The sequence below is a fragment of the Triturus cristatus genome, chromosome 1_1 (genome assembly GCF_964204655.1).
Source record: "Triturus cristatus chromosome 1_1, aTriCri1.1, whole genome shotgun sequence".
NCBI classification, from domain to species: Eukaryota; Metazoa; Chordata; class Amphibia; order Caudata; family Salamandridae; genus Triturus; species Triturus cristatus.
In genome coordinates, this window is record NC_140579.1 from 1,115,577,882 (window position 1) to 1,115,589,564 (window position 11,683).

At 48.7% G+C, this 11,683-nt stretch overlaps 1 protein-coding gene across 1 annotated transcript in view; it reads right to left on the reverse strand.

The window, feature by feature from the left end:
• Positions 1–9,918, reverse strand: part of PPP1R15B (protein phosphatase 1 regulatory subunit 15B) — a 31,973-nt gene extending 22,055 nt beyond the window's left edge. The window contains exon 1 of the mRNA XM_085651196.1: positions 6,838–9,918. Within this exon, the coding sequence (XP_085507322.1) occupies positions 6,838–9,114 (2,277 nt within the window). The 5' untranslated portion in view covers positions 9,115–9,918. The remainder of the gene's footprint in view (positions 1–6,837) is intronic.
• Between the last annotated feature and the right edge of the window lie 1,765 nt (positions 9,919–11,683).

The following is an 11,683-nucleotide window of genomic DNA, read 5'->3' on the forward strand; positions in this document are numbered from 1 at the left end:
CTAGGGCCGGGGGCCACCAGGAGTCGTCCCATGCGGAGGGCGACGGTCCCAGGATGAGGACTTCTGTCTTGTCCGTGTTCAATTTCAGGCGGCTGGTGTTCATCCATTCGGCGACGTCTTTCATCCCTTCGAGTAGGCTGGCTTTGGCGGTGTCGGGGTCTCTGGTGAGGGAGAGAATCAACTGGGTGTCATCGGCGTAGGAAATTATGTTGAGGTTGTGTTGGCGTGCGACGGCAGCGAGGGGTTTCATGTAGATGTTGACGAGAGTGGGGCTGAGCGACGATCCTTGTGGGACGCCGCAGATGACTGTACTCTCTGTGTTCTGCCGGAGAGGTATGAGATGATCCATTCCAGAGCTTTCCCTTGGATGCCGGTGTCGTTGAGGCGTTGGACTAGGGTGCGGTGGCAGACAGTGTCAAATGCTGCGGAGAGGTCTAGGAGGATGAGTGCCGTTGTTTCACCGTTGTCGAGCAGGGCTCGGATGTCGTCGGTGGCTGCGATGAGGGCGGTTTCGGTGCTGTAGTTGGCTCTGAACCCGGACTGCGATGGGTCGAGGGATCCGTTCGTCTCGAGGAAGGCGGCCAGTTGCTTGTTGACGACCTTCTCGATGACTTTGGCAGGGAAGGGAAGGAGCGAGATGGGGCGGAAGTTCTTGAGGTAGGTCGGGTCTGCTGTTGGTTTCTTCAGCAGAGCGCTGAGCTCGGCGTGCTTCCAGCTCTCCAGGAAGGTGGCTGTGTCGAAGGAGGTGTTGATGATGTCTCGGAGGTGGGGTGCGATGGTAGCGGCGGCCTTGTTGAAGACATGGTGGGGGCACGGGTCGGTCGGAGATCCGGAGTGGATGGTGTTCATCATGCGTGTCATGTCTTCGGGGGTCACCTCGGTCCATGTCTGGAGGATGGCGGCGGGGTGCGTAGGTTCGACCGGTGGGTGCAGGGGTGGGACGCCGAAGCTGTTGTGGATGTCGGCGATCTTGCGGTGGAAGTACGAGGCGAGGGAGTCGCAGAGGTCCTGCGAGGGGGTGATGTCGTTGTTGCCGGTGCTGGGGTTGGAGAACTCCTTGACGATGTTGAAGAGCTCCTTGCTGTCATGGGCATTTTTGTCCAGTCGTTCCTTCAGAGCTTTCTTCTTTGTGGTGCGGATGAGCTGGTGATGTCTGCGGGTGGCGAGTTTGAGGGCGGTCATGTTGTCGGCGGTCTTTGAGGATCCAGGCCTTCGAGGGTGCGGCAGGCCTTCTTGGAGTCCTTGAGTTCGTTGGTGAACCAGGGGGCCTTCTTGCTTCTGGGCCTGGTGAGAGGGTTCTTCAGTGGGGCGAGGTCATCGGCACAGGAGGTCAGCCACTGCGTGAGGTCGAGGGCTGCTGTGTTAGGGTCTGTTGTCCTGACAGGTGGGTTCTGGCTGAGGGAGGTGGCGAGCTGGTCGACGGTGATCTTGCTCCAGTTTCTGTGGGGAACCTGCTTCGGGTGGTGGTGGACCGTGTTCTTTTTGAAGCTGAAGTGGACGCAGCTGTGGTCAGTCCAGTGAAGTCCGGTGGAGTGGCTGAAGGTGACATGCTTGCTGGATGAGAAGAGGGGGGTCGAGCGTGTGGCCGGCGTAGTGGGTGGGCGTGTAGACCAGTTGCTTGAGTCCGAGGTTGTCCAGCAAGGTGGTGGTGTTGCGGTCGTTGTTGTTCTCCAGGTGGAAGTTCAGGTCCCCGAGGAGGATGTAGTCGGCGGAGGGGAGGGCTGATGAAGTCCGTGATGTCTTCGCAGAACTGTGCGCGTGGTCCCAGGGGTCTGTAGATGAGGGTGCCTCTGAGGGTAGTCTTGGGGTCGGTGTGGATCTGGAAGTGCAGGTATTAGGCGGCGTTGACAAAGGGGACAAAGGTCTCAGAACCGGCAATGGGGACAAAGGTCCCAGAACCAGCAATGGGGACAAAGGTCCCAGAACCAGCAATGGGGACAAAGGTCCTTGGGGACAAAGGTCTCAGAACCAGTACCAAATGGGGGCAAAGGTTCCCGAACTAGGATGGAGAGCCCAGAATGGAGACAAAAGCCCAGACTTAAAACCGGGTCTATGAGTCCAGAACCTTTGAAAAAGAAAATTAGGCCTGCGACAAAGAATCCTGAACTTGGGCATAGACCCAGAACCAAAGAAGAAGAAAAAATAAAAACAACACTAGTCAGAGTGCCCACTACCAAGTACTGAGACAAGAGTCCACGAGTGGTGTATGAGGCCTAAAATCAGTAAAAAAAAAAAGAAAAAAAAAAAACAACAAAAAAAAAAAAAAAACACACACACACACACACACACACCTCACAAGAAGGAGGTCCAGAACCAGAGAAAGTGAACATGAACTGGAGAACCTGAACTGGAACAAAGCAACCCACAAGCTGGACAGTGTCCACACTCGAAGAATCAAATCGACCAGAGAACTAAAGGACGTTTTGATCACATGTCAGTCCAAAGTACTTCTAGTAAGAATAAAAACTCCCAACATCACATGCGGTACTGCACTTGGAAATCTCGAAGAATACCCAGGACTGTGGTATCTGCTGTTGGAGTTCTACGGACCTCACAACTTAATATTAAAGAAATCTATAACTAAAGCATGGAGGCATCTGTTGAGTTGTTCATCTTCAACTTGGAGCGGAAAGCGGTGGTGGACAGAAACAGATTGAAGAAAGTGAACTGTCTCTTCCTGTTTTTGGTGGACAAGGACAGATTGGAGAAAGTGGACCGTCTTTTCCTGTTTTTGTCAGTCTAAGGGGAGTAAGTGGTGGTGATGATTGTTAGTTGTTTTGCGTGATGTCTCTCACCTCACCCTTAACACACTTTACCCCTAAACGCGGCTTCGCAAACTAAAAATAGTTCAAGACATCATAGACCTCCTGTCTTAATGCTTATTGTTGTTGTCTTCCATACATTAAGCTTCATTTTTGTGATTTATTTCCTTTTTCTCTGTAAAGGAGGAAGATGTGTTGTATATTAGTTATTCATGTAACATGGCTGACAGTGGTCATTAGCCCTTCCTTGGTGTTCTTACCTCCTTAGCCTGTAAGAATACCTGTGTGTGTGTGTTCTAACTTGTACCGGAGTGTTCTACTCTGGTCAGTTGATGGTCTGGTCAGCTGGCGAGGTGTGCGCTCAGGTGTGTCCTACAATAAAGCTACCTGTAACTTAAATAGAAGTGCCCTGAGATCTACGTACAACACCTATGAATGTTTACGGCTTGTGCACTGTGTGGGTAAAGGCACAGAAATACATATTACAACTGAAAATGGGTGGATGTGCATACACATCAGTGGAGGCAAGCAGGCGCATATGTTGAAATATTACCCTATGGCTCACTACTGCAATAAAGTAATATGGTATATCAGCAGTGTTGTCAGATCAGTCGCTAACTAGTCAGATTCCTGAAGAAGCACGTTATCACAAGGAACCATGACAATAGCTAACAGACAAGACAGAAGCGGTTAATGAACCTTGCTGCTGTAACTAGTGTTAACTGGTTAATCTTGATAAATAACTCCTCTCCACAAATAATATTTGCACTAACCCACTTCAGGCTGAAGAGGATACTCGGTGCTACATAACCTGTCCTTAACGTGACAGAGAAGCCCATTTTACAGCGCAGCACTTACCATGCAGAGTGGACTGCCTTTCTGGAAAATGGGAAATCAATGGCCGTCATAAGTGAATAGCGATGCGCACTGCCACTATCATCTGACATCCCTGTGATCCAAACCATGCCCCGCCAGCCTTTCAGCAGTCCCAGCCTCACATGATCTCCCACTCTCGCTATAGTCAGCCCATCTCTTTACATGCTAACTCACCCCTCTTCATACAGTATGCCCTCACAGTACTCCAACGCGAAGATGAAAAATGCTTAGAAGGGACACTTCTTAATAGTGTCGGAAGTAGACATAATAAGCAAGGACGGCCAGCTATCCACTTACGCTCTAACAGATATCGTGATAAACAGCGTACTGTTAAAAACGTAGGCCTTCAGTTCTCAAGATGGCTCTTCAGAATTTGTCACTATGGCTGTAATCTGGGTTGACTGAAAGGAGGTCTGAAGCACACCTGGTTTAGCCCGCATTTTTTTCTTTGTTTAGTAATCCAGTTTGGCGTGCAAACTCACTTATGCGCTCCGTTCCTGGCGCAATTTCAACATACTTCAAAACATCGGGACACGCAGTTGTCGTGCCCCAGCAGAGATGCACAGCCGTATGCACATTAGAGAAATATATTCACTCGTACTCCATAGTGTTACCAAAGTTCTACCAATTTTATTTCCATATTTATCCATTTTCATCCGTCAAGTCAAAAGAGATGAAGTTTCAAAGGTTTTCAGCATTTTAATCGGTCAGGAATTGCCCATCCGGGCCTATTCACAGGCATGTAACCAAGCTCCATTGTTCCAATACATTTAAATAACCCAATGCATTTCGGTCTGATTTCGACCTTTGTCAGGGGTATCTAAAAATGATCATCAGCCCATACTCATTTAACAATGTTAATGCTCATACGTTAATCAAATACCCGAACTTATATGTACAACATGGTAAACCAAAATCATAATATCCTAATCATCTCTCCTATGTTGAATACAAAACAACTATATAGTCATACAATCTATACAAACAAATAATACCCATCCATTACCCTGCTATCCTCCCTCTCTGACTACCCCCAACTCCCCAGTTTGTACCTGCAGTCATATAATTACTACCGACCTGTCCAACCATCTAGTCAGAACGCCATCCAGAACTGAACGCCATGGCTTCGAACCCGTAATCACGATCTTCCCGGTTTTTTAACCAGACGTTACCTCCCCACCTTTACTCATTCAATGACGTGATTCCCTAACCCCACCCCCATGAATCTTACGCATAATGCGTGTATAACTTAAAAAACAAACTTGTTTCTTAAGTTATACACGCATTATGCGTAAGATTCAAAACCTTTGAAACTTCATCTCTTTTGACGTGACGGATGAAAATGGATAAATATGGAAATAAAATTGGTAGAACTTTGGTAACACTGGAGTACGAGTGAATATATTTCTCTAATGTGCATACGGCTGTAATCTGGGTTGACCATGCAAGTCATAGTCTAAAGATAAAATATTTCACTACATTCTCCTTAATATGTTACAAACTGTTGAGCGGAGCTCGTGTGACAATATCTCAGAGCGAAGACTTTCATATGTTGTAGCCATTCGTGCCTCACCTTCCTCCATGGTCACCCAGTCATGACTTAGAAATAAATTATCTCTGGATTGAGGGTGCACCCGCTTTAAGACAATCGCCATCCTAGCAGGGAACAAGTCCTAAACAAGCACTTGCAATGTAATAAGACTTGTATTTACGTGAGACCTATTGCATTGCATCACAGACGGTGGGGGGGGGGGGGGGGGGGGGGGGGGAAGAGAAGGCACGGACAACGGGAGTGCGGGTGAGAAGGAACGGGGAAAAATAGTGCTCATAGTCTAAATAACACACACTGTACCGTGTAACACACAAAGTAAAGGGGCCAGTAGCCATGGGAGGGTACAAATTACGACATGGCCATAAATAGGAGGGACTAACAAGCCTCATAATCAATCAGAAGACAGCATTTACGAAGTACTTAGACACAAGCCAATGAAAAAAAATGGGTGGGGCGTCCCTCACATAGTGAACTATCACAGATCTTCCCTAGAGCAGCGCTGACTCTAGGCTCGACCTAAAAAAGAAGTGGGGGGACTAATCTAGTTAGGCATTATGCAAGTGACATCACCACGCATGACATCACTGCGCCCCTGACATCACACATAGCATCACAGGAATTGACATTATAGAAAGTGGCATCACAATCCACTACTTTACAGGAAGTGGCATCACAAGAAGTGACATCAGATCTAAAGCCTTCACATATATGTTTAGCAAGTCTATCATGTGTATGTTTGAGTGCATTGCGAGGATAATAGAACAGTGAGCTATGGAAAATGATGTGACTTCTACACCTTGCAATCCCCCACTTTAATGTAACATATCCTGTACATTCATTTACAAATGTATATAATTTATTGTACATGTAATATGCTTGTGTTGATGTAAAGCTCTCCGACACCCTGCATTGGAATGAGTAGGGCTATACAAGAAAAAAATAGTACTTAAATTATTTCGACGCCTCAACGGAAATAAGCTCTATATAAGTGCAATTTGCTTTGTGTAGATCCTGGGAAAGACCAACACGTCTGATATTCTTACAGTGCATGCATATCTACTAAACAGGGACTGAACAAAGTGAAAGCTGCCTCTCTTAAGTATGTGTGAAGTGCTAGCAAAGTGTGAGCCTTTGTTTCCCTTCCGCTTCATTTGCATTAGGTGCGAGGCTCCTGACTGCTCCCAGCCAAGAGAATTGCAGAAAAGGAGGCCTGATGACCCCTCAAATTTGGTATTTGTTATGGGCCAAGAATGAATCTTAAATAAGCAAGCCCCATCCCGGGCCCGCCTGCACGTTGTTGCTGATGGAAAACAGAACGTGCAGGCTCTGCTTAAAGTGTCCCGGTGTTAAGAAATGACACCGGGACGAGTTCAGCACGTTATCCGGTGGGGCCCAAATTCTTGGCAGGGTGGACGGCGTTCACCCTCGTGTACCCAGACTCGTGCCCTGCATCTTAGTGATGCAAAACTACGTGCTAGCATGTGTAAGAGAGCACTGACACTGGCGGGAAAGGTGTTTGGACCCACCAAGAATAGGCAGTGGCACAGCGAAGTGCCCATCCTGGCCCTAAAAGCACAAATTCACAGCACACCGCGGTGAAAACTGTTGGGTTAATGTCTATCACATAAAGCAAAAACTGAAACATACCTTTTTTTGCTTTGTTTTCTTGCGGCTTACTCTACAGCTGGGGTCGGAATTTGCAGGGTCGCCAAGCCCGACACCAATAAGTTCATTAGGCTGCACTTGAAAGGGCAATAAACCATATGAGCGGGCGCCATTGGTACCCAGCTTAAAACTTTTGTCCGTGCATCCCACCGGCTTGGTACTTGGTACAGTCTGAAATGAAGCTTTAAAATGTAGAGGGTTATAGGGGTCATCTGAATTATTGAAAGAGTTCCAAAGTTTCAAGTTATCTTCCTCGTCTGCACTGCACTCTGATTCACTATCCTCATCGTCAGATGTGCTGCAAGCAGACCCTGGGCTGCTTTCCCCCCAGGAAGACTCCTCTGAGTCAGAGGAGTGTGACAAGTCACTCATTTCTGCAGCTGGCTCTTCCTTGGACTTTCGAGCCGTTTCAATAGAGGCTGTAAAGTTCTGTGGGTTGTAAGGGTCCTGGCAGCAAAACGATTTCCAAATATGCAGATCCCCAGAGTCCTCGGGAACTGATAGACTGCCTTCACTACCAAAACCATCATCACCCTCTTCTTCATCCCAGTCGCCATCAGAATTGGAACTCTCCCCGTCCTCGTCACTGGAGCCAGCTCCTAAAATATAATCAATCAACTTGTTGCTACAAACCGGTCTCACAGGGACAGGCAGAACCTCTTCAATGTCAGAGTCTATCCCATCACCATCGTGGTCAGCAGCTACATGTGTATACAATTGGCCAGACTCTTTCATGGACTCACGTGTGTCCACCAATTTCTGCCACTTGATTCCGTCCCTAGAGGTATTTGGGTCCTGGTGTGGACAGGCCTGAGATGCATTGCAAGAGGAGGTGACCCGAGTATCCTGATCATGACATGGATTAGATTTAATACAAGTGGGTGTGTCGTGGTCCGGATTCTGCGAGGGCAGAGATACGCCGCTAGAAATGTGTGTGGTGGTGGACTGCTGAAGCAACAAGTTCTCCTCCAAGCTGCAGTAGCCGTGGTCCTGGTCAGGGGTTAGAAGCTGGTCGAACTTACTGAGCTGCTGCAGGAAGTCCAGGCGCTTCATGCGGATCAGCTGCAGCTCTGGGATCGCCTGCTTTGTGGCGACACAGTCCGAGGTCAGAGATCCAGGGCCTTCTGTCACAGCCTGGACAGGGCAATCCTGGGGAGGGGTTTCATATTGTGTTAGAAGGGACAGTGGAACATGGTCAGAGCCAGATGGCTGGAGCTCGGTAAGCAGAACAGGAGGGTCTACCCCGCTGATCTCAGAAATGCATATGTTAGACTGTGTTTGGTCTCTGGCATCTAGAAGTCGCTGTTCCCAGGCAGTTACGGCGGGCTGGAATTTCTGGTTGGCATATGTCAAGTGGTCTGTTCTGCTCCCGGATTCGTGGAGCTCGGCCTTTTTATTGGCCGTCATTGGCGATTCTGTCCACTGGCATGCAGGTCTGTGGGGCCGAGTCCTTTGATTGACGCACTCGATTGACTCGGACAACTTACTGGAAGGTTTGGGGAGCTCGGTTTTTCTGCTGACAAACTCTGTGGGACTTCTCCACTTTTTGGCCGTTTCTGAACCTAGTTTGGCAGTAGATGTGTGCAGCTCTCCGTCTAGGCTTTGCCACGGACTGCGTTTGCCAAAACCCGGTTCCTTACATTCCTCTTCCTGGCTGTATGCCTTGGGAAAGGCACCCGTTTCTTTACCGCATGCCTGATACTCTGTCCAATGCGCCCCCAACATACAGGACACTAGGCCGAAACCGGGGAAGGTCTGGATCCGCAGCGGTCCCTCATCGGCTCCAATCATCTTCAGGTGACGGTGCATCAACTCTGCGGGTAGCCCCCCCAGGAGTTCAGTGGGGATCCCGTCCAGAAGCTCGGGAGGAAGCCCCTCCAAGACATCTGCTGACAGACCCTTACCCACTGACTCCCAGAGCAGAGGGTCCGTGCCCAGGTAGAGCGCCTGAGCATGCTTCCCTCCTCCGCCCAAGGCCTGAAGCATCTCCTGCCACTCGTTCTTCTCCTCAGCACGCAGCAGCAACCGATCCCTGCCCAGCAAGGCCCCCCAGGCTAGGGCGACTAGCTGCAACCAGCGGGCGGGCAGACCAATTAACAATCGCAGCAGCAAGGCGGGTAACGGCCGAAAAAGCCGGGCCAGAGCGCGGAACCAGGCACCAGGGCGTCCGGGAGAAGTGCTGGGGCCATCCATCCCGTCACCTCTCGGAGCCCGCCCAAGACGGCACGCCTCAGACCCGATAGCCTGGAACTTCGGCATTTTGCTGTGGCCCAGCCGGGCACTGGGGAGTCTCGGGAGCGAGGGCGAACAAGATGCTTAAACGGGTGCCCTCCATGTTCAGGCGACCTCAATGCGCCTTCTGCGTAACCATAGGCCTTTCTCAGGAAAATGAACGGGAGGCACCTCCGAGGGGCGCTGCTTCCGATTGGTCAATTAAGGGGCTCGTGGCGACTTATCCTTCAGTTCCGTAGTGGTCGCGAGGCCAACTGTCACCAGCAGCAGGGGAGTCAAAACACTATGTTACGAAGGCGCGAACCCAAATCCTCGCAACAGTAATCCGGAGGTCAGCATACTCAAAGAACAAGGGTGTAGGGCAGCTCCGTTCCTTGTTGATTGGTAGGTTGTTTAAACGGCCGCGTCGAAGCCGGGTTTCGGCGGGCGACTTCCCAGGCTCTCGGGCAGACGGCAGCCCCCTTCCGTGTCCGACAACTGCTGGGCCTGTACGATGAGGAAGATGGCGTCGCAGCGGAGGTAGGCTGTCGGGGAGGGTGAAGGAGTTTTGTGGGCGGAACTGGCGCCTGTCACTAGGTGCCGCCGCTCCGCTCCGCCTTCTAACGATGCTTCCAACTGAGGCAAGCGGATCTGATTTCGGCCTCCGGTAGCGGGGCTACACGTTCTGTAGAGAGGACCGACCTACCACCCTGCTGCTGCCGCAGATAACGATCCTTCTCTTTTTCTGTGAATACAGTTGGTTCTTCTCTCTATTTCAAGAGCGCGTTCACGCTATTCTAATAACTCACAAAGCCCTGGTTTATGTGTCCGCCCCTCCCTCTTTAGTGTGGGTTGCATCAGCCGGAGCGGTGCTGCGCATGCGACGTGATTAAGGCAACCCTTGAAACCAGGCGTGCGCCAAATTGTATTCACTGCATTGCCGTATAAGGGGTGACAAAAATCACGTTTACTTAGTTAAAGTGAGTGACTGCGTCACAGCAAAGAAATGGACATCGACAAAGTACACACTTTACAGTGGTATAATAAAAAAGTTGCCGCAAGCTTCGCGAACGCACATAAGACAGGTTGATTTCTTATGGCCACTACTAGAAGTGGTACGAGGAATGAACATGGACAGAAGCAGTGCAGACTTGCGAGCGTCCTTTGTTTTTTTAATTTCAAATCATTTTTATTGAAAAATAAAATAAAAGAAAGACAAATACATACAATAAAGAACCAAGGAGTCCCAATAAACAAAATAAACATAATCTCACTACACATACATAAGCAACCATCAACCTATAAGTGGCTCATATATATCACAATACAAATACAGTACAATGATACATACGAATCATAATAGTTGAATCATTTAGATCAGATCAACAAGTCAAATTAAATAAGATCAAATGAAATAAGATCCAATAAAGCAAGACAATATTAAATCATGAAACACACGAAGCATACCATAGGATCCGAGTGTGCCATATTGAATGGGCACCATTACTGCCAGCACGATAATACATACAAGTCGCCATCGTTAAGACCTATATTAACACCTGTGGCGCTCTTCATTGAGTCCGTGTGAATACGTCCAAGCTCGGATGATCGTAGGAAATCATGGAGAGTCATGGCGGGTCAAATGAGAATGAAGACCCATCAAGAGATTTCCAAAGCTTCCTGTGGGAAGCACGCCATGGTGAGGAATGCAGAGCCGGGTTATCAGCTCCTCTTAAGAAGGAGAGCCACTCCTGCCAGACCCTGAAGGAGACTTCAGAAGCGCTCTTCCATTTACATAACACTACCTTACAGGCCAGAGTAAGTAAGATATCTAACAATTGGCGGTCATTGGCACGATGGAGTTCCTGATCCAATACACCCAATAGTACATAGACAAACTCTCTCTTAGTTTTGATACCGAAAATATGCTCTATGCAGTCAAAGACCTTCCCCCAGAATGAACCCAACGCGGGACAGCTAAAGAGCATATGAGCCAAGTCTCCTACAACTGAGTTGCAGTTCCAACATAGCGGATTGTCTCTCAATTGGAGGTTGAAGAGCTTCTCAGGCGTCCAATATGTCCTATTAATTATCATGTACTTAGTTTGAGCTAATATTGGTGAAATCTTATTTGATAGAGCAGTGGTGTGTATCATATCCCAGTCAAATAATATGCCGGTGGAGTTGGGTTTAGACTCCCATTTGACCTCATTCCTCCTATGGGCCTTCCCTGGGTTAGGGAGAAGCAGTTTATAAATTTTGGAGACAAAATGACCAGCCGCCATGAGCCGTGGGACATGGGTCTTAAGCCATGGGTCACACGGATTAAGGGAGCGGGTGGACAAAATAACTTTGAGTTTCAAAAAATCGTAAAAATCTATCGGTGCCAAGTTATGTATAGGGTGCACCCCTTCAAACAAGTCAATCACCAGATTGACCCCTTTCCTTGACCAGTTTTCCCACTGAAGAGGTTTCCCGTTAACCTTGAATGTGGGATTACGCCATAGAGATATCATAGTAGTTCTTTTTTAAGGGTAGTCCTGTTTTATGAGCTCGATCAAGTCTCAAAAGAGCCCGCCTTGTGTTTAGTAAGATATATTTGGAATGAGGGAGATGT